At 37.4% G+C, this 24,492-nt stretch overlaps 1 protein-coding gene across 1 annotated transcript; it reads right to left on the bottom strand.

Annotated features, from left to right (window-relative positions):
• Positions 1 to 14,725: 14,725 nt before the first annotated feature.
• On the bottom strand, positions 14,726 to 14,920 carry LOC118670074 (COX assembly mitochondrial protein 2 homolog). The gene has a single exon (XM_036336914.1). It carries the CDS (start codon positions 14,918 to 14,920, stop codon positions 14,726 to 14,728), a length of 195 nt encoding a protein of 64 aa, XP_036192807.1.
• Between the last annotated feature and the right edge of the window lie 9,572 nt (positions 14,921 to 24,492).

The following is a 24,492-nucleotide window of genomic DNA, read 5'->3' as shown; positions in this document are numbered from 1 at the left end:
TGATTAAAGGGTTGGAACTTTCAGTCCTACCCCTTCTGCTTCTAACCCTCACCTCCAGGGAAGGGAGAGAGATTGGAATTTGAGTCAACTGTCAATGGCAAATTATTTGATCAAATATGACTATGTAATGAAGCCTCCATAAAAACCTAAAGGGACAGAGTTTGGAGAGCTTCAGGATTGGTGAACACATAGAGGTGCTGGGAGATGGTGCGTCTAGAGAGGGCATGGAAGCTCTGCACCCCTTCCCACGTAACTTGCCCTGTTATGCATCTGCTCCATCTGGCTGTTTCTGAGTTATATCCTTTTGTAACCAGACAATCAATGAGTCCATGCTGCCTATCACTACTTGAGCCAATTAAGCAGAGACAGGGCAAGTTATGAGCATTTATTCCAATACTGCCGGTAGTATGGGAGAGCAGCAGGTCATGCACATAAATCTGCTCTGCCCCCACTATAAGCCAGCTGCTTATATTGGGTAGAAGGACAAAGATTACATGGGGAAGCAGGCAAAAGGTATACCAAATGGGCAGTTTGTAGGTAAAGCAGGCTGGAGATTTGCAAAGGCTGGGGTCTTCAAAGAGCTGGTGGCTCTGGTTTCTGTAACAAGGTTGTTCATCTTTCCAGGAGTAGGCAGCTCCTGGATGGGGAGGATGGGCCGCATTTCTAGGTGAGCTCCCAGGTCCCATGGGTAACTCCTAGCCAAGTTAGAATATGCTTTCTTTAATCAGAAAAAAACAATCACAGTTAACAGAGCATGATTAATATTTCTTACACTATAATGCTGGTCCCTAATATTCTATTTCTGCCCCTATCACTTATATAGTAAACCAGTGATCTAGTTAGTCACATGTTTCTCTGAGTTCTGTAAGTTGCTCTAGCAAATTAATGGAGTGTGTAAAGGGGATTGTGAGAACCTCTGAGTTATAGACAGTCGGCCAGAAGTACAACCTGGACTTATGATTGGCATTCCTACTTGGAAGGGGCTGTCACAACTTCCAATCAGAAGCACAAAAAACCTAGGCTTGTAGCTGGCAGCTGCAGTGTGAAGGGGTGTGTGGGAGGTGGGGGAAGTCTTGTAGCACTAAACCCTTAACCTGTGGAATCTGACACTATCTCCTAGTACAGTGGTCGGCAAACTGCGGCTCGGCAAACCGTGGCTCGCGAGCCACATGCGGCTCTTTGGCCTCTTGAGTGTGGCTCTTCCACAAAATACCGACTTCTGCACATGGGCCACGAAGTTTCAATCGCACTGTACATGCGTGCCCCCACGTGGTATTTTGTGGAAGAGCCACACACAAGGAGCCAAAGAGCCGCATGTGCCTCGCGAGCTGCGGTTTGCCAACCAGGGTATAGTAGATAGTGTCTAAAGTGAGCTAAATTCTCAGGTACTCTTCTGGTGTCTGAGAACTGTTTGTTGGTATCTAGGGAACCACACCACCCCCAGTTGGAACTGGGTCTAGGAAACCTAATTTAGTACCGTATCAAAAAGGCTGGTGGGAATGCAGACTCGTGCAGCCACTGTGGAGAACAGTATGGAGCTTCCTCAAAACACTAAAAATGGAACTCCCATTTGACCCAGTGATCCCACTTCTAGGAATATATCCCAAGAAGCCAGCAACACCAATCAGAAAGGATATATGCACTCCTATGTTCATAGCAGCACAATTCACCGTAGCTAAGATCTGGAAACAGCCTAAGTGCCCATCAACAGATGAGTGGATTATAAAACTGTATTCTACACAATGGAATACTATGCTGTGGTAAAAAAGAAGGAACTCTTGCCTTTTGCAACAGCATGGATGGACCTGGAGAGCATTATGCTAAGTGAAATAAGCCAGTCAGAGAAAGATAAATACCTCATGATTTCACTCATTTGTGGAATATAGAGAACAACATAGACTGATGAACAGGGACAGATCCAAAGACAGAGAAACAGTGATCAGGCTATTAATCCCCAGAGGGAAAGTAGGGGAGGGAGGGGGCAAGGGGAAGAGATCAACCAAAGGACTTGTATGCATGCATATAAGCCAAACCAATGGACATGGACAACAAGGGGATGAGAGCATGAGTGGGAGGGGGAGGATGGGGGTTTAATGGCGGGGGGATGAGGACACATTTGTAATACCTTAACTAATAATTTTTTAAAAAAAAAAAAAGGCAACAATACAGAACTAAAATTCCTATGGTCCTGTATTCTGATCCCAATTCTGCTACTCTCAAGGTCTGTGTGTCCATGAGCAAATCATTAAAGTGCCTGCCTTCAAGGCCTGAGTTTGTTTGCCAAAGGATGGAAGTTCCCATCCACTTCTGTCTCCAATCCCTCAAGCCGTGTTCATAACTGAAAAATATTTAAGCCAAATGGCCAATCAGAATTGAGCTTTTAGAGAGAGCCTGCTTTCAGACAGCTGACAAATCAACTTTCTATGGTTTCTTTTTGCCAGAAGCTACACTCACTAGTATGATAAGGCCCCTGGATCTCAACAAATATTTTTCATTTTTCTAAGTCCTCGGAGATAACTGAGCTCCTGTCTGTCTGTCATGCCTTTGAGGTCACCAGTTGCCTGAAAGTGGCCAAAGGTGGAATGCTCACATTACCTGAAAAATCAAGACCAAGATGTTACAGCCCTAAAAAATTCTCTGAAATCCAAAACCCTCCACGGCTACAATGGCGTCCAAGTACCTACTCCATGCACCAGAACTCACAATACATACAGTTGATAGACTATTTTTGCCAACCTGTTTTCTTTAAGTTCTGAATATCTTGGATTCAATATCAGAGATTTTCTTTGTTCCCTTGTAAAAGGCATTGCCTGACAGGTATAGTGAGTGACATGTTTTCATAGAACATATCACCAAAGCTTTATTCTGAAGCTTGAAGCATTAAGTTCTTGAATATATATTTTAAATAAATAGAAAAGTAATGATGGGCTCCCAACAATTGTAAAATTAGAGGTTCTAACATTATTCTAACAGATGGCATCTAGCTTTGTGCTGTCGTGATGGAGTCAGCAACAGTCTTCATTATACAGAGGTATTCTTCATTGTATGATCTTCTTAATAGGGATTAAGGAAAGGATATAAATGCAGTAATTTAGCAGATCTTATTGTTGGAAAGTGCTCATTTACTTCTAACTTGCAGCATGACTGTTGCTTAAAAAATGTTTTCCTGCTGTTTTTTTAGCAGTAGGGAGAATACAACACATTACTGTTAAGGTTGTTGATTCTAACTAGCTTTCATTAGTTATAAAAACCCATAAAGAATCAATAAATACTTCGTTTTTTCTAAAGAGCATTCAAGGGTGGGTACTATTAATGTGTTCATTGTGTCTAAACAGTATTAGTCCAAGAGAAATAATGAGGAAAAACATGAACAGAAAATGGAAACTATTCTCTGTTAGTAATGCTTTCCATGCAATAAAGCATTCACACGAATAACTTGCTTACTACTTATAGGCCGGCACAATATTTTAAAAATTCCCTTACAGAACTGGCCATCCATGTTTAATGGAATTTTTCTGCACAAATATTATATAGTCCCTGATGGAGCCATTAGCTGTTCATGGAAACTGTCCATCCTGATCCTATTCCTCTAAGTAGCCTTACCTGTCCCCACACCACAAGGCAAGTAGCCAATTAAAAATGAAAGCAGAAGCCATGGCTGCTTTATCTTTATCTTAACATAGCTTGTCGACCCTGAAAGGCCTATTACAATGCACTGAACATGTTAGATGCTCAACAAATGCTTCATGTTTAGAAATGAATCCTGGCTAATAACCACAGTCTATGTCTCAAAATTGCTTGTTTGTATAAAAGCTAGATTCAAAAGAATACTGTCTGTGGAAACTGGACTGAGACAATAAACTCATTGCTTCTTATTCTAATCATTTTTAAGATCACAGATCCTTTTAAGAAATTGATGAAAGTAATGAACTCTCTCCCCAGAAAAATTCACATGTACACATATACATTTGATTTTATGTGATACCATAAAAATGTTTAAAGCGCATAAACATTTTAAAAACATTTTAAAGATCCCAAGTGAAGAATCCCTCACATCTCAAAACAATAAACTGATCATGGAAATGCTGGTGAATACATGATATCAATTTATTTGAGCAAACAATGACCAAATTCTTTGTAGTGTTATCTAGTTCAATTTTTAAGAACCACTATTATATGCACAGTATGAGGCATTGGATTTGGGGGCTGATCTTTTACATCTCAAAGTAAATTTTAAACCTACCAAAGAAAATAAGCATCTTGAAGCTAAGGGATCCATGTCTCTGAATCCACAGTCCCTGGCAACTAGTTGGTATTTGTTGTGTGTATTGGATGAATACATGGTTTTCTTGCAATTTCTGTAAATAGCTTTGCTTCATTTAAGTGTTTGCATTTAGGTCATTAAATGCTTGCATGGAAGTGCAAAAAGCCTCTGTCAATTCAAGATTATTCAGAAAAGGAGATAAAGTGTATTGCAAATTGTAATGTGAGTCAATGGGAAAAGTGATTTAGCCTACAAAAATGAAATTTACACAAAACTAGTGCATAAATCAGGATCTCCTCTCTCTCATGAATAATTTGAGTCACCTAGTATAATTTATAGCCTTTGTCATGAAACCAATTTAAAACCCTATTCCAATTTTAGTATATCTTCTGTTGAAGCTAGCACAAATCCTGATGCAGGAAACTCATCTGAATTGCATAAATTTTTTTTCTGGAGTAAGGGATGTGAGCTCTTCAAACACCAGTCACTTTTTGTTTTGTTTTGTTCTTTAGCTCTTTGCTGCAACAAATTTTGAAATTTTCTATATCACTGTCACAGAGAATTCTCTTTATGTAAAGGTTATACCTAGCTAGTAGCTCCAAGTAAAGAAGCAAGTAGCATACTGAGGGGAGTCACTTCACTCTTTTTCCGGAAATAGAAAATTCCACCTTCTTGATTGGGGAAAAAGATTCATGAGAAAGGATTTTCTTACTCCAAGCAGGAATACCTTATTATGGTACAATCCCATTTAACAATAGCCTCTCAGCTTAGAGGTGTCACACTGATTATCCAGGAATTAAGCTTCCTCCATCTATTAATTAGTTTGCTAGGTCTTCTAAAACAAAATACCACAGACTGTATGATTTAAACAACAGACATTTATTTTCTCACAGTTCTGAAGGCTGTAAGTCCAAGATCAAAGTGTCAGTAAATTTGATTTCTACTGAAGCTTCTCTCTTTGGCTCGCAGATAACCACCCTCTTGCTGCCTCTTCACACGGTGTCCCTATGCATACTCACCCCTCATATCTCTTCCCTTTCTTGTAAAAACATCAATCCTGTTGGATTAGGGCCCCACCCTAATAGCCTCATTTTAACTCAATCACCTCTTTAAAGACTATGTCTCCAAATATTGTTACACTCTGGGGATTGGGACTTCAACCTATAAATGTGGAAAGAACACAGTTCAGCTCATAATACTGTGGAATGCAGGAAACTGACAGCTTAACTTCTCATTATCCTGTCTTTCTTGATTCTGGGACCCATGGTGTTTCTGAACCTATTACTAGTTACTTCAGCTTACTTTTCTAGTGCTGCCAAAGTAACCAGGGGCCAGGAAGAGATTTCTCTGTAGAATTCTGAGTGATTTGTTGTTTTACTTGACTCTGTGTATCTGTGTGTGTGTGTGTGTGTGTGTGTGTGTGTATGCGCGCGTGCAGGTGTACTCTTCTTGTTATAGAAAACACACCTTCTGTCCCTTATTTGAACTTAAGTATCAATAAATCAATGTCAATAATCCCACTTACATCTGTGTAGAACTCTACACTAAGAGGAGAACTGTGGAAGAAAATCCAACAAAAGAGAATGAAAAGGGACAGCCATACAAAAGGCAAGACAACTGTGAAAAAAAATGATCTTAAAGGAAGAAAGGAGATTTGAATGTTCCATAGACACTTTTAGGCATGCTGACCAATAACAGGTCACAGAGTTTGGATTTAAGAAATCATTGATAATATTAAGAACTCTACTTCAGTGGACTGGAGTGAAGTTTTTGAAGCCAAATGAAATTGGTTGAGACTTTAATAAGAAGTAGTTAATCAGAATAGTGAATATTAGAAAGTATTTTCAAGACACAGAGAGAAACACGACAGCAAGTAGCTTGAAGCGTGGTTGGGAGAACATGGAGTGCCAACAAATGAGTTTGTAAGAATGGGTGAACATGGTCATATGCTTAGGACAAGAAGGAAGCATAAAGAAGTCAATTGATAATTAGATTAAAAGAGAATATAACAAATGAAGCAATGTTTGGAGAGAAAGAAGGGCATCCAAGGGATAAAGTATAGCCAAGAACATACTGGGAAGTTGCATGGAAGACTTAGTAAAGAAGAGAGCCCACATCCTTCCTTCATCGAAAACATCAGGAAAGAACAATTGTTAGCCTGGCTAACATGGCAGGTATCTAAGCCCCTCGTGGGTTGGTAATACCAGACACAAGTCGTTCCCATTTAATGCCCATTTGAGATGACATGTTTCATATGGAAGCTGTAAAAAGAAGACCTTTGGGAACTAGCCTCATCTTCCAAGTTCATTTTGCTAAAAAATCAATTAAGCAGTGTTAATTCACCAAATTTATCATTTAAAATTTATTTTCTCTTAATTATTTATATATTCATAGCAATTAGTACTGGATGAGATTTAACAGATTTTTGAAGATTTGAGGGAAGTTTTGGTTGACTGATTTTCATTTTGTTCTTTATACCACCATTTTAAGGTATATTTAATCTGTCAAAGCAAAGTATCGTGAAATGCTTCAATTTAATTATGAACATATATAATATTCAAAAAAGTGTTAAATACCAATAATCAAAAATTTTAGTGGTTCCTATGGGGTTTCAAGTTATATTGATTCTAATATATTTTACTCATTTTTTGCCTTGCTCAATTTTTGCCCTGTTTAAAATCCCTTTGCCAATATATCAAGTACAACATCCCACTTATATTGTTATTACAGCAATTAGTCAACAAAATTTAATGTGGTATAGTTGCTCTTCTTATTCCTTCAGTTACTTCCCTCCCAAAAAATATAGTATCCCCAATAATCAAGGAGTTAATTAAACTGTCAGCTATTAAGATTCATCACAGAAGATTTTCTAATTCCATCTCTAAAAGCTCTGTTGTGGTCTTCAAAAGGCTAGAATATATATATATACATACATATATATGCATATATATGTGTATATATATGTGTATGTGTGTGTGTGTGTGTGTATATATATATATATATATATATATATATATATATATAACCCCCACCACTTAGTGCATAGCTATATTACTTGAGCTATTTATGACTGCTGGAAGAGGCAAGTTCATGATTTTCTCCAAGGGTATTGGGGTTCCAGGGCAGCATCAGCCACAAAGTCACAGGGGACCTATGATTCCAAGGCCAGAATCAGCTCCACAGAAAACTAGGATGCTAGCACACAGGAGCTCAAAGAAGAACTGAGTAGGAGTGGCCACCTGGGGGCTCTTTTAACTAATAGATTGTTTGATCTTTCCGTCATGTTTTGTATTTAGATTTAATGTAGTTCAAACTGAAGTCCTAATCACAGAGCCTATATAATAATCCATATAAGCAGTTTCATTTCCTTGTCCATCTTTGAATGGTTCCAACCTTTCATTTTTCTGCAACTGTCAACAAGCCTATGGCTTTGGATGCTTTACATTGGAGCATAAACATTCATTTCTTAAAAGATGGATATGGAAGATATGATCCCAAGACACATTTTATGTGGTCAATAAAAATTAGATTATATAAGCATATTTATAGAGTTCTTTGTGGATGGAAGAGGGTATCTCTTGATCCATCCATTTTGGCCTGATATTTGATTGCTGGTATTTGGCCTCATAAGGAATCTGATATACAACACAGAGTCAGATTGCAGGGCCACACTCACCAAGTCAGCTGCCAAGTATGTAGGGAGAACAGCTCTCCATATGGTTAAAAGTGGAGCCAGGTTTCCCAAGTTTAAGTTCTGTTCAGTAATAAGTTCAGTTCACTTATTACTTAATATATGGCTAATTATCTAATCTCTTTATGCCTTTGCTTATAAATATCTTTACATGTAGCAAATATGTATAAACTCATCCAATTCTCACCTAGTTTCATAAAGACATATATACACACACACACACACACACACACACACACACACATACATATATACATATTTGGCACATAATGCACACTCAATAAATGTGTTGTACACATTTGTTTTGTACACATTGGAAAAGACTATAGATCAAGGCTCACACACTTTATAATTTCTTCCATTCTAGGCTTTTTGCACAGCAAACCTAAAACTTCAAAGTCAGGATGTCTCTGATATATAATCTATTCATTCATGCAAAAAAATTGTGTTTTTATTGATTTCGGAGAGGGAGAGGAAAAGAGAAATAGAAACATCAACGATGAGAGAGAATCATTGATTGTTTGCCTCCTGCATGCCCCACACTGGGGATCAAACTCGCAACCCAGGCACCAGGAATGGAACTGTGACCTCCTGGTTCATAGGTTGATGCTCAATGACTGAGCCATGCTGGCCAGGCCAAAATATTTTTATTGAATGCATACCAAATGCATACTCATGTTGTGGTGACCCCCAATCATAAAATTATTTTTGTTGCTGGACACATAATTTAAAAACAGTGAAAAATAAAACCAGGGTGGTCCCTACCCTCCAGGAGTTTGCAGTCTAGTAGGGAGGACCTCAGACTGTAAATGAAGAACAATTGGAATGTATGTGATGGATAATAGAAGGAATAGAACAGACGTAAAATAGATGTAAAATTTAAAGCTTCCATCAGTTTAAATCTGAGCTAATGATCCGTGGCAACTGGAACTGCTGCTAGGCAAGAGTAGAAGTATTTTAGCCTCATAGAAATTATTCATGTTTGGAGTAAGTCTCCCTTAATACACTTGTGTCTGTGTATGTTGAGGTAGCTGTAGCAGGATTCACCTATCTCACCAGAAAGAATCAAATACTAAGCAGTGAAATCTTTCCCTAAAATAAATCATGAAAGATGGAGAGAGGAAAATTAGGATAGAGTAGAAAATACTCCCCCTGATTTCTCTCCATGGTCAGTCTTCTCTGTCCTGGAGCCACATTTCTGTGCTGTTTACATCTTCATAGGCAGCTAGGAGAGCTGAAAAGAACACTTCAAAGAGTCCTGGGCACCTCCATGCCATTGAAGGCCTTCTGTATGAGCTTTGCAAAACTAACAAGTGGGGGGGGGGGTGCGGGGAGAGCATCGATCCCGTGGATGTAGTTGTGACAAGTCTCTCCATAACCGAAGAAATACAGATGTGCATTAGTAGTATTGGTAACCAGCTGTCTTGGTTTGCCTGAACTGAGTGGTGTCCTGGGTTATGAGACTTGCAATGTTAGCTGGGGACATTCCCAAAGTAACCAGGACAGGGGCCATCCTCACAGCAGGGAAGTCTCACAAAGGCAGGTATCTGTTTTACATTCTAGAGTATCCTCAGTGTGGGGCCCCTAGAAATGAAGTGTGGTAGTTAAATACGGGAGGTTTTGGGGTCAGTCAACATGTGTTCAAATCCAGCTTCCATTTACAAGCTGTGCAACCTCACACATTTTACCCTTCCTCTGGGAATCTCAACTTCCTCACTTTCAAAATAGTGATGTATTTCACAGGTTGTGTTAAGGATTAAATAAAATAATGGATGCAAAGCTTTCCACACACTTCCTAGCACACCATCAGCACACTGTATGTGTTATTACCTTTAGTAAGTCCTCAACAAATACTTGTTGAATGAATAAATAATTGAATGTATTTTTTACAATTCTATAATGTTTCTGACACTTACAAATGTTCTTTTTTTCCTCTGGATGTTAGGAGCTACAGAATAATGAATATGACACCATATTGCCCACCCTCCCTAGCCCAAACCACCCCACACCACAGCTCTGCTTACACTTTCCTACACTTTTCTAGATCTGTTCATATTCCTTTAGAGCAGTGGTTCTCAACCTTCCTAATGCCGCGACCCTTTAATACAGTTCCTCATGTTGTGGTGACCCCTAACCATAAAATTATTTTCGTTGCTTCTTCATAACTGTAATTTTGCTACTGTTATGAATCGTAGTGTAAATATCTGATATGCAGGATGTATTTTCATTGTTACAAATTGAACATAATTAAAGCATAGTGATTAATCACGAAAACAATATGTAATTATATATGTGTTTTCCGATGGTCTTAGGCGACCCCTGTGAAAGGGTCGTTCGACCCCCAAAGGGGTCGTGACCCACAGGTTGAGAACCGCTGCTTTAGCGTCTCTATATCCCATCAAGGCATGTCTGGAGCAAAAGGACATTTCGTTGTCCTAACACTGGATAGAGTCACGTTCTCTCCATCCTCCCTCACCTTCAGCCTACCTCCTGAGGACCACGCGGCTACCTTGTAATCATTCCTACATGGGAAAATACTTGGTTGATTAAGCTGGCATCCAAGGAGCAAGCAGAAAGGCAAGAAGACAGGATAAAACCACTTTGTGTTCTTTCAACAGTGTGGGGAAATCTACAACAGGAGCCAGGTCAAACCTAATCAGTCAGGAAAGAGAGATTGGGTTTCATCAGGCAGCAGACTGGCTTTGAACAAAACCAAAAATGATCAATATGACAAAGGGTTCACTGTATAAATGAAGCAGCCAACAAGTGTTATAGCGTCTAATAAGGAAGCATTTTAGTTTCTGAAGTATAAGACTTCTGGACTCCCAGGGAAAGATGGAAGGAAAGATTTAGAAAAATTACAGAAAATGCATTAATACTACCCATGACTTTCAAGGAGCTGGAGAATTCTTCTTGGTGCATTTAAAACTATACTCAGTAACCTCACCAGAACTCTGATATATCCTCCTTTGAAATCACACACACACACACACACACACACACACACACACACACACACACACACACCATGAAAGTCACTGGTGCTATGATCCATGAGTATAAATGGAAGTGTATCTCGTATGTCAGGAGTGATGTCAGTGGGAACGCAAGACTGGGAATCCATGGTGGTGGATAGGGCACTGGACTAGAAGACCAGAAATCTTCATTTCAACCCAGTCCCTTTGTGACTGTGACAAGTCATCCACTTCTTTGATCTTTGCCTGTTCTAACTGCAAAAGGATCACAGGCATTTTTGTGCATTTCTCCTGTCTAGCATACTTGTAGAGAGGAGTAAGATCACACACATGGAGACACTCTTCAGACGACGAGAATATATGCATACTTTATATTATCAATAGTAAATATCAGATTCAAAAATTCTGTCAAAAGGCCAGAAGAGTGTAATTCCTCTGTAGTGATAACAGTTATTTGTACTAAGTGGGCTTTGAATATTGAAGGTATTTTTAAGCAACAGGAGGTCACTATATAATCACTCACTACTAAATATTTTCAAGGTCTTGTTCAAGCTAGTTTTAACTTTATTGAAATAACAAGTCAAAGCTTTAAAATAGATATTAATTAAAAATCCCTTTCTATAGTAGATACAATGTAAGCTTATTCTTTGTTTATAAAGCATGTAGTTCACATTGAAAGAAACAAGTGGTTTCTGATTACAAAGCATATTGAAAAATACAACCATCATCAGATAGCGTGTGTTGTATAAATAACACTCAATCATGTGAGTCAGCCAACTACTGTGGATACAAATATATTTTTTTCAGTCATGCTGGCTATTAATCAATGGTAACACCAATGAACAGAATGAAAAATTTCATCCAAAACTGACTATTGAGGTGTTGCACATACTGCCCATTCATTGTCCACATAATTAGTCACATTAATAGCTTCAATAAAAGGGCTTTGTTCTTTATTTTTTTTCTGGTTTCTTGGGTACTTAACAGTGTTTTATGAAGGGACCTGAAATCTTTTGTGATTTGAAACTTGGCTAACATGAAAGTCACACCTGGAATAAATAGCTGGAGCCATACTGAGTCTTTTATGAGCATATCAATCCAGTTATATTAAGTAAACACTGTCATCAATTAAAAGGACACACTGCTTTCTGAATCACTGTGCCTAATGGCATTCAGGAAGTGTCAACAGCATAGGGTCAATATGTAGACCTTTCAGAACAAGAGCCCAATTTGCCACTTGATTGTGCTGCTTAGACTTACTACCTATTCATGTCCAGGTTCCTGAATAGTTTCCTCTTTTGAATGTTAGAAACCAGACAGAATCAGCAATCAATCAGTAATTATGGAAAGAGCACCCATTTTACAAGCTGAGCACTGAGTTAGTCTACGTGGATTTTGACTTGGCTCCTCTCTAAGACAAAATACTCTTTCTACTCTTGAGGAGATTACAGTCTAGTGGAGAAATCAAAACATATAATTGGAAAATTAAATAGCTATGCAAAATGTAATACAGTGGCTGAAGTATAAGAAACTTCAAAAAACAGTAACTTATTCAATGCTAAATGAATAATAAATACTGAGACCAGTGGTTTGCAAACTGTGCTCCAGGTAACTCCAGGTGTTCAGCTGGAGGCAGCTCACAAGTGTACAGCAGAAAAGAAGAGAAGCACCAAATAAGTACCAGCTAAATCCACCATCCAGACTTCTACCCCCAATCTTTTTTTTGGTTTTCCTTTTCTATTTTTGTTGATTTATTTTTTGTAGAGGATCTTCACATACAATTTCATATCAAGAAAGGGCCTCAAATTTATGATTTTAGAAACCACTGATACATTTTTAAATGCTATAGATTTCAAAATCACATAGTGTAATCTCTATGACCTATTGTGGTATCAGAAGGTTCCTTGGTGGAGAAAGACTGAAGACTTGACAGATGTAAATCATTTGGATAGTTAGAAAATTTCCAGCTTAATGGCTTCTATAAAAAACACTAAGATACCTGAATAAGTGGTAGCCCAGGTGCTATGCCGTGGTTAGGGTGTGGTATTTATAGTCTAGATTAGGTAAAGTTGCTGTGCAAGAGTGGCTGCATGACTCCAGTCACCCCTCTTCAAGTTCTCAGGAAAGACAGTATCATTAGCTGTTACCAAGGAGTTTTAAGCCTTGAGATAATCAACAAGGAGAAAGGGTAAGTAGAAGTAGGAGAACTCCAGAAAGCCTCTACAGGATGTGACTATTGCATATACTCTATTCACTGGTCTAGGAGTCACGGGAACAGACGTCTGAGATGTACTGAAATACGATGAACTCCATCAGTCACATATAGTGCTTGTCGATGACAAGTGATCTTGAAAAATGGAAATAAAGAAAGTTTCTCTGCTTTCTTTGACTGTTTGGTAGAGCCCAGTAATGAGATGAGTATTCCTCCAATATGTTCTTAGAACATGCTCATGCTTACCCCAGCATTATACACACTATTATAATTGCCTGGTTGTCTTTTTGTTTTGTTTTGTTTTTTGTTTTTTTTATTGTTGTTACATCTCAAGAACAGGGCCTGTTTCTTGTTCACCTCTGCATCTCTAATTCCTGTAATACAGTTAGAGGATTAACAAACATTTCTTACCTGTTTAATGAAAAATATGCCTGTCAGACTCAGGATGGACTTACCTATTGGTCAGACTCAGGAAAGGTGTGCATTCTCCATGCAAAGATTTTGAGTAAAATAACAGGAGAATAGAGGAAGATGAGACCATTGATCCAGGACTCACACCATGAAAGTGGGTGGGAGGCTAACTAGAAATAAATCACACAGTAAGGTCATGAGAAGCAGATCTCCATGACAGAGGCTGAAGTAAAGGAGCCCTGGAAGGTGGTTCTGATCTCAGCCCATCGTGGCCCCTAAGGCAAAGAAAGCCTGGCTGATCTTATTAAACGTTGGGGCTGTTATCTCTAAACAGGTTCTGCAACATCAAATGCTGAGTGCTCTTCCATCTACACTTCCTCTTCCAAATATGTGTCCGAAAAGGAGAGAAGTAAATGGGATGGAGTATAGCTGTGTGGTTCCCCTTGAGCCTCATCCCCTACCCAAAGGGAAATTGTCAATATTTAACTTTGTGTATATAACCCTTCCATAAACTTTTTATATAACACCTGATTTTCAGAAATCTGGTTATATCTGCTGTTCCCTAGGGGAATTTCTTTAATTGTAGAGGTGAGGAGTTTTCCTTCTCTAAAATAAGTCATGTTGGTCATACATCCCATGGATGAAATTCAATGATAACAAAACCACCTCCCGTCCAGCTACCATTGAGGTCCTCTAGAAAACAATGCTTCTCTGAACAGTGTTGCCAATATAGCTGAACTTGACCCAAACACTAGCAAAACACTCAGGTCTTCCATGATTATCCTTAGAGTTACTGGGCATATCTTCTTGTGGATCACACTCATCTACTCTGAAATTTTTTAAGTCAATTATTTTATTGAGGGAGATAAATTACTCAAATGTTAACTTGTTGTAGGCAAAGAAAAGAAACATATTAAAAGTTAGGTGTGTTGATAAAGGAATCAGAGTACTAAAGGTTCTGCCCAACAAGTATTCTGAATCCAGGGTTTCTGTATTTCTCCATGCCTAAATTTCTCCTGGGTCACTTGCTATTCAAAAGATTCAGGAGACCAAATGAGATAGGATTATTTTGGTTTTATCAACCAAGAGTCTTCAGATCTTCTCTCAGCCAAGGCATCCAGTGATAATATGATTTATGCTTCAGATTCTTCTGTAGGATTGGAAAGTCTCTTTCACATCGCATTACCAAGCTCCCTGGTCTTGGTCCTCTTTTCCATGTACTCATTCTTCAAGCATTTTCTCATCTCCTGATCAAGATCATTGCAATGACCAAAAAATTTCAGAATGCTGTGATTTTTGTGAAATTCCTTAAGTGTTAAGACATTGCATTCTTCAGTGTTCAAGTGTGGAGATAAGTCAGGATGCATCTTTCGGAGAAGGTGATGGAGCACAGCAGAGTAACCCGCCTGGCAGCTACACCAGAAAGGCTGAAGTGGAATTCACCAGCGAAGATGCCTCATCCCAAGGCACGCTGGCCAGGGTGCCAGAGCCAGGCCATCTCCACAAGGAGAACACTCCTATGCCCTCCACAGCTGACTCACTTTACTCTGAATTTTTAAGGTATAATTGTTATAACATAGTATAATATGACTGTTTGTTTAACTTAACATTATTGCTCATGCTAATTAATTGCCTGATCTTTAGAATCAAAACCAGAGTCCCCTAGTAGCCAGGATGAAGACCCACAGCTGATACAAACAAGGGGGCTGGAGCCCAGGAGAGGAAACTTCATTTATTCTGGCAGGAAACCCAAAAAGGGAATCTGAACTAGGAGGCAGACAGCTTCTACAGTAACATAAGTACCAAAGAAAAGGATGAGAATATTACAAAATACAGAATACATAAAAATGTAACTATTTGAAACCAAATAGCAGCTCTGTCCTTTAATAAAGCACTATATTGCCTTCTCAGAAAGCATATATCCTAAATTATAATAATTCAGATTGTTTTTGGTTCCACTCAGAAACATTTTGTTAAAAGATTGCCTTACATTGTATTTGAAAAATATAAGCAGACTTTTACCAAATATAGATACAAGGATCATAAACTGAAAATAGAAACCAGAAGACAGACTCAGTGGAAACCAAGGGAATAGTGACATTGTATTACACTTGGCAGTGAAGAAATAGAAATCTATGGTGATTTACTACCTTTACATAAGAATAAAGAATTGGGCGAAAAAATATTTAAACTATCAAAAATAGTAAGACACGTCTTGGCAGTAAGTAAGGAAGAAGATTTATTTAACTGTGGAGAAGGTTGGCAGAAAGGAACTAAAATGAGAAACAATAATATCACATATTAACTTTGTTCTTAAACATCCACATTTAATGTATCAACTTTGGCTGTTGTTATATGCCTTGGCAACTCAATAAAGTTACTGAAATGGAAAATTGAAAATTTTTATTGTGATATTTCCAATTTCTCCTCTAGTGGAATAGTTTAATAATAAGCCATTACATATGCTTTCAGCATTCTCATTAAAATGAGTGAGCTATCATTTTTCTTTCTATTCCTAGTTATCAGCAACTTTATTTACCAGTGCGTATTAGGTGGAACGCAAAGCTCAGCTAACCACTGTGGTTGTACTTTCCGAATAGGCAAGTATTATCTATTCTAAAGCAGGGAAAAAATCCTAAGTAGTTTCATATTCCATATTTCATTGTATCAATGAGGAAACTGAGGCTCAGAAAGGTTAAGTAACTTGTCTTCAATCAATAGCTAGTCGATGGCAGAGTAGATGTCATGCTTCTAGAATGTTCTACTACAGGAGACTATCCTAGAATCCAAATATTATTTCAGTAGCAGTTGTTGAACACTGGCCTACACATTCCTGTCTAGCCAAAAAAAAAAAAAAAAGTGGCTGAAAAGGATCCTTAATTTATTGAAAGCCTACTTCATCATTATCACAGGGAATACCAGATTGCAAAGGACTCAGATTCCAGTTATATTCCCCAGTACTTGGGAATGGATATTTTCCTTGTGGCTTTTATGAATCTGCCCTCACCTTTTACATGTTTTAATTGTCTATAAAATGTCTCTCTGCATTCACATCAGAGTCGTGTGGAATGTCAAAGACTCCCTAATTTGTAAGGTGATATCTTCATAAAGCTGCATTAATTCATCTATTGGTCTTTGCAGAGTAAACTTACTTCTAATCTGGTACCTGCCATTAAGATGCTCATATCACTAATTTATTTCCTTTTTAAACAGCAATCTGTGCATGCCATCTTTGGCTCAGGGTCAATATAAAGCATTTACATTAACCATTAACCCTCCTGAGGCAGTGGGCTTGATTGGACGAGAAGCCAAGTGGAGCTGAAAGAACCAGGAAAGGATCCAACTCTTAGTTCAGTAAGCCCTGTGACCTTGAGCAAATCATTTATCTCCTCTGAACCTTTCTTCATGTGCAAAAGGTAGGACATCAGGTTCCTGACCCCAAAGATCTAAAACTCTGCATTTCTAAATTGCTAATTTTTAAGCCAAACTTATTATTTTTTATGCTTGTATCCTAAATTTCCAACCTATGTATTCCATACACCTGGCACAGATTTCAGTCCTAGCATTGAGACAAGTAACTAAACTACAATAAAATGTGATGTCTCCCTTACCATATTGTGAATTCCGTAAAAGGTTCATTCATTTTTACAAGCTCAGTGCCTGGCAGAGGTGACATTCTATAAATGTTTGATAGATGGATGGATGGATGGATGGATGACTGCCACAGCACAATAGTAAGAAAAGCTTAAGTGTATGAGTTTATATTATCTCTGTAAATAGCCCAGAGATCATTATCCGCAACCTTATCAGAAGAGCTAGCACTTAAGTGTAATTTTGCCTATTTACAGCTTAATGGACTTCACAGTACATCTCTTATAGCCTAATCTCTTCCTGCCTAATGTTATACTTTTTTTTGGAGGGGCAGGGGGAGGTGCCAGATAGCGAACCTAGGCCCTCAAATATACACATAATCTTATACTCTTTAATTTCCTTCTTTTTAAAAAAAAAAATGGTTTTATTGATGAGACGGAGGGAGGGAGGGAGGGAGGGAGGGAGGGAGGGAGGGAGGGAGGGAGAGGGAGAGAGAGGGGGGAATCGGCTGCCTCCTGCGTGGCCCCCCAATGGGGACTAAGTTGGCAAATCAAGTATGTGCTCTGACCAGGAATCAAACCAGCAATTTCTGAGTGCATCTGAAAGATGCCCAACCAACTGAACCACACCAGCCAGGGCAACCTTCCTGCTTGACCGTGAACTTTCTGAGAGCAAGATCTGTGCCTGATTTATCCTGCCATTCTGTACCTATTCATCCTGCCATTCCGTACCTATTCACTGCACTTATGGGGTCTTCCATCAATTTTAACCAATTAAATTAATTTAAAACAGAGTAGTTTCAATGTAATTGTGGCCATACAAAGTAAATGATACATTTCATAACAAATTAATTTTTCAGGGAAAAGAGTTTGGAATAGGTTATCTTTGATGATAAAACTCTGACTTTTTGTCCTTTACCCTTTAAGAATTTCAAAATCTCACCCCTATAAAAATCTCTCAATTTTAGTCACTTCATTTTCCTTTATATGTGGTCAGTTCATAATTAATATAACATAGTTAGGTCTAATGGAATCTAAAAGATCTCCCAAAGGAGAAGAAACATGAAGAGTCCTTTTTACTTCAGTTTACAAATAAAAGTCGCAGTACAGTTGTAGTATTTGCATAGTTTCAGTTTATATAAAATCCAGTGGCATGGCAAAAGCATTCCTCTTGCCTTGCATGCAAATCATCTCCATGTTACTTCAATAGACTCTCTGTCAAACGTTAATAGTCCACCACTCTGAGTGATATGGAATAGCAACTGAATATTGAGTCCTGGTAGAATGTCCTACCATCTTTTGACTTATTATCATGTGATTTCAGTGTATTTACTTTAGGAAGATGTCTTTTTATTCCCAGGCATATACATTTTTCTGGTTGAGGGTTGCTTTCCCTACATTTAGTTCTTTCTCTTTTTTAGGCAATGTAAGTTTCACAACTTTCACACATTCACAATTCCATACTGTCATAAACAATCTATATTAACACATATACAATGTCAATATTTTCTAACTCAGTTTTTAAATAGTCATCACAACTTTAAGTATGCTATTAATCCATTATGATTATTGTTACAAATATGATTTCTTCATGGGGATCTTCACTATTATAAGCAGTACTTTATATTACTGTTAGAAATATTACCAATAAACCATAATTGTTAGGACACCATTATTGTATTTACTATTTGTTTTATCAGGTCCTACATTATCAACATGGACATATTTATGTCTAAACTAGAGGCCCAGCGTGCACGAAATTGTGCGCGAGCAGCTCGCTTCCGCTTGCCTCAGCTGGCCACCCCGCCCACTGCCACTAGCTCACGCCCCACCCTCCACCACTAGTAGCTTTCCACTGCTAGTAGCTTTCCACCACTAGTAGCTCATGCCCCACCCATCGCGAGAGCCACTGCTCCTTTGGTCTTGAAAGCAATATGGCGTCACAGCCATAGGCCTTTTATTAGTATAAATAGACTTCAAAGAAACCAGATTATCCCTTACTCCTCAAAACTTGCTGTCATGTTAATAAAAATAATAGCTGAGATTTATTAAGCACATGCCATGTGCCAATTACTGTGTTAGCACAAAATGCGTTAACATAGATCATGTCATTAATGTTCCCAAGGCTCTTACGGGGTAAAAGCTTTAATTAAGCCCATTTTATAGGGAAGAAAACTAAGGTTTAGACAGGTTAAATAATTACTCAAATGCTTACAGCTAGTAAATGATGGCGCTAGAACTGAAACCCAGTCAATTTCACTCCAGATTATTATATTTGGGGAAGAGGATGAATCTGTTCATTTTGGAAGATACCATAATTTTTGTATTTGCATATCAAACTCAAGTTTGCATATCATTTGAAAATTCTGTCTTCAAATCAAAAGCACATAGAGAGTGCAAACTGAAATATTTGCAATAAGAATTACAGGTTATCAAAAATATAATGAATCATTATTACTGCAAAATTATCAGAGTACATCAAAGTAGGAACATAATGTATTATATAATTATCAGCATAGTTTTCTAACTGTGAATTTGCTAGTGTTGATTGATTAATTTTATACTTAAGCTTATTAACTGTATACCTTAGCAGATTTTTAGTGTCTGAGGTTTAAAGTTTAATTTCTTTTCACAAAGATTAAACAAAGATTTTCTAGCTGCCAAGGATAATAAAGCAAAAAATGATTAAAAGTAAATTTAACCACAAAGATTTTGATAGTACCACATTACATTATATCCATCTATAAATTGATTTTTATAAAAAAGCAAATATGGAAAATCTGGCATTCATTGTTTCCTTTATTATTTTCTGCTTGCCATAGTGCAATTAAAATCACATTTATAAGGACTATTTGTCTAAAATAGCTATGAACCACATTCTCTCTGAAAGCTTAAAGAATCTATGAGCCTTTTAGAAAATATGCCTAACATGTTATCTTAATAAAGATAGCTTACAAATAAGAAATATTTCCTGGTTTTATGATCTGAAGCCAAAATTATATAAAGCTTAAAAGGCAAATACTCCTTGCTTTTAAAACTATGCCACCTAAAAAGTTTAAATATTTACACTGGAAAGCAAATAAGTACTCTGAGAATATGAGAATTCACCCAAAGAGCCTTTAGAACCAAATGATGCATTGCGATTCATTTCGAAGCCACTGCTCTATTTACACATCAAAAAGTTACTGAGGGTTTGTCATATTCAAGACCCTGAGATATACTGTATGGTATATGTCCTCAAAGAGCTTATCTTTTGGACTGTTTTGTTTATTTTCTATGTCCTTAATTATGAAAATAATAGAACAGACACTTGTTTCACAACACCTAGATTTAAGAAAGGTTAAGTATTTTAAGTACTTCTTAGCCTATTTTTATTACACAAAAATCCAGGTAGTTATATTAGAACCAATAACTCAGTTTTCCATTTAGAATTCCTTATATGCAGACCTTCTAAGTCCTATGGTAGTTTTGGTTTGCAAAATCAGTCTACTAAAATTTCACTTAAATTGAAATAGAAATGATACTTAAACACAAGGGTGATTTTACATGAGTATATTTTTTAAGAGCCATATTGCTTTTACAAAGAAACTGAAGAGAAAGGGAGCAAGGGTAACAGGGTAAGGTCATCAACTTGGTGACTATAAGAGATAAAATCGGATTCCAGTACTGATTTTGCCACCTACCAGAAACATGGACTTAAGTAATTTCAGTTCAGTTCCACTTCCTCATACATAAACAGGCATAATTATGTTGTTTCCCTATTACAGTTTTTGTGAGGATTAAGTTATATAAGTAAAGGATTTAGCATAATGTTGGGAACAACGCATGTATTCAATAAATGGTATTTATAATCATAATTAGAAAAGAGGTAAATTGGGGAGGAAAGGTTACACAGTTGGTCATTTTTCAGGGATGTTGCAATAAAAACAACAAAAAATAACAAAAAGAATTTAGATAATAGTTTATACTTCCATTATTATAAAACAATGAAATTTGAGTCGGACTAAAGAATGAATGCAAGTATCTTTCATCACTATAAGCCATGCAGTTAAGAAATGTGCAAATACTACTTGACCTAAGGAAAAACCACAGGCTCTGAGGAAATTGTGGATAATTAACTTGTTAAATAATTCACTAAAATTAACCATTTGTCATGATGTGAATCACATGATACTGGTTGAAGACACTGTAAAAAACAATGATGTTTACAATTTAAACTTCTATGTACCAAATTCCTTACTTGAGATGAACTCAAAGATTCTATTAGAGGTATTATCCCTCTATTCCCACTTTGCTGAAGGTTTTTTATCAAGGGTATTGGATCTTGTCAAGTGCTTTTTCTACATCAATTGATATGACTATGTAATTTTTATCTTTCAATTTGTTTATGTGATGTGTCACATTTATTGATTTGCAGATATTGTACCATCCTTGCATCCTGGGATAAATCCTACTTGGTCATGGTGTATGATCTTTCTGATGTAATGCTGAATCCAATTTGCTAGAGTTTTGTTGAGGATTTTGGCATCTATGTTAATGAGGGATATTGGCCGGTAATTCTCTTTCTTTGTTAGTCTTTATCTGGTTTTGGTATTAGGGCAATGCTGACTTCATAGAATGAGCTTGGAAGTGTTCCTTCCTCTTGAATTTTTTGGAATAGTCTGAGGAGGATAGGTTTTAGTGCTTCTTTGAATGTTTGGTAAAACTTCCCTGTAAAGCCATGATAATAAAATCCTTATATGTCAAACCTACAGCCAACATCATGCTCAATGGGCAAAAACTAAAATCATTTCACTTAAGAACAGGAACAAGACAGGGATGCCCACTTTCACCGCTTCTGTTCGACATAGTACTGGAAATGCTAGCCAGAGAGATTAGACAAGAAGAAGAAATAAAAGGTATCCAAATTGAAAAAGAAGTAAAACTGTCATTATTCACAGATGACATGATACTGTACATAGAAAACCCTAATGACTCCATCAAAAATTATTAGACTTAATAAATTAATTCAGCAATGTAGCAGAATACAAAATTAACGCCCAGAAATCTATGGCATTTTTATGTACTAATAGTGAACTTAAAGAAATAGAGATTAAAAAACAATCTTATTACCATTGCACCAAAAAATTAAGATACCTAGGAATAAACTTATATAAGGAGGTAAAAGACCTGTACTTAGAAAACTATAGGACTCTGAAAAAATAAATAGAGGAAGACATAAACAGATGGAAGAACATACCATATTGATGGGTTGGTAGAATCAACATCATTAAAATGTCCATACTACCCAACACACTCTATAGATTCAATGCAATCCCCATTAAAATACCAATGGCATATTTCACAGACCTAGAACGAACTCTCCAAAAATTCATCTGGAATAAAAAAAGGCCCAAATAGCTGCAGCAATCCTGAGAAAAAAGAACCAAGTAGGAGGGATCTCAATACCAGATATCTTTTTATATTACAAAGCCATATTACAAAGCCACTATTCTCAAAACTGCCTGGTACTGGCACAAGAATAGATATATAGACCAATGGAATAGAATAGAGAACCCAGTAATCAACCCAAACCACTATGCTCAATTAATATTTGACAAATGAGGCAAGAGCATACAATGGAGTCAAGACAGTTTCTTCAATAAATGGTGTTGGGAAAATTGGACAGATTCGTGAAAAAAAATGAAACTACACCACCAACTTATACCATACCCAAAAATAAACTCAAAATGGATGAACGACTTAAACATAAGACAGGAAACCATAAAAATCTTATAGGAATCCATAGGCAGGAAAATCTCAGACATATGCCGAAGCAATATCTTAACTGACACAGCTCCTAGGGCAGTAGAAACTAAAGAGAAAATAAACAAATGGGACTACATCAAAATAAAAAGCTTCTGCACAGCAAAAGAAACCATCAACAAAACAACAAGAAAGCCCACTGCATGGGAGAATATATTTGCCAATGTTATCTCCCATAAGGTTTAATCTCCAACATTTACAGGGAACTCATACAACTTAACAAAAGGAAGATAAACAATCCAATCAAAAAATGGGCAACAGACCTAAATAGATACTTTTCGAAAGAGGACATAAAGAAGGCCAAGAGACATATGAAAACATGCTCAAAGTCACTAATCATCCGAGAGATGCAAATCAAAATGACAATGAGGTACCATCTCACACCTGTCAGAATGGCTATCATCAGCAAATCAACAAACGACAAGTACTGGCAAGGATGCGGAGTAAAAGGAACCCTTGTGCACTGCTGGTGGGAATGAAGACTGGTGCAGCCACTGTGGAGAAGAGTATGGAGTTTCCTCAAAAAACTAAAAATGGAACTCCCATTTGACTCAGTGATCCCACTTCTAGGAATATATGCCAAGAAACTAGAAACACCAATCAGAAAGGATATATGCACCCCTATGTTCATAGCAGCACAATTTACCATAGCTAAGATTTGGAAACAGCCTAAGTGCCCATCAGCAGATGAGTGGATTAGAAAACTGTGGTACATCTACACAATGGAATACTATGCTGCTATAAAAATGAAGGCACTCCTACCATTTGCAACAGCATGGATGGACCTGGAGAGCATTATGCTAAGTGAAATAAGTCAGTCAAAGAAAGATAAAGATCACATGATCTCACTCATTTTTGGAATATAATGAACAACATAAACTGATGAACAAAAACAGATCCAGAGACAGAGAATCATCAATCAGACTATCAAACCTCTGAGGGAAGGCAGGGGAGGGTGGGGGGAAGAGGGAGAGATCAACTAAAGGACTTGTATGCATGCATATGAGCATAGCCAATGGACAAAAACACTAGGGGGGTGAGGGCACGAGGGGAGTGGAGGGGGGGGGCGGTGGGAGGGATAAGAACACATATGTAATACTTTAATCAATAAAGAAAAAAGATTCTATTAGAATACCTAAATTAGGGCTATACCAGAAACATAGGCAAAATAAGGGAAATGTCAATATCCTACTTATTAATTATAAGGTTGAACCATATAAAAGTAGCTACTGCTACTTTTGTAAGTTTAAAAATCATTAAATATCACTAATTTCAGAAGGTTTAATCCAATTGGGAGTTTCTTGACATACTCTATTCTGAGTTCAGGGTAGCATTTCAAGTCCACCACAGCACACTGGAATGGCCCAAATCTCATATCCTCTTCAGAGCCACTGCAAAAATGGCAGGTTAGACAAAATAGCAAACACAGAATCAATTTCCTAAAGGAAGCTAAAGAACATAAATAAAAAGGCATTATGAAAATATACTTGGCCATGTCACATCTGCCATAAGAATGGATTTTTTTAGTGTAATCCTTGAGTGAT

Source organism: Myotis myotis, unplaced genomic scaffold, assembly GCF_014108235.1.
Source record: "Myotis myotis isolate mMyoMyo1 unplaced genomic scaffold, mMyoMyo1.p scaffold_m19_p_15, whole genome shotgun sequence".
In the NCBI taxonomy this organism is placed as follows: Eukaryota; Metazoa; Chordata; class Mammalia; order Chiroptera; family Vespertilionidae; genus Myotis; species Myotis myotis.
This window is presented reverse-complemented; position numbering and strand designations above follow the sequence as displayed.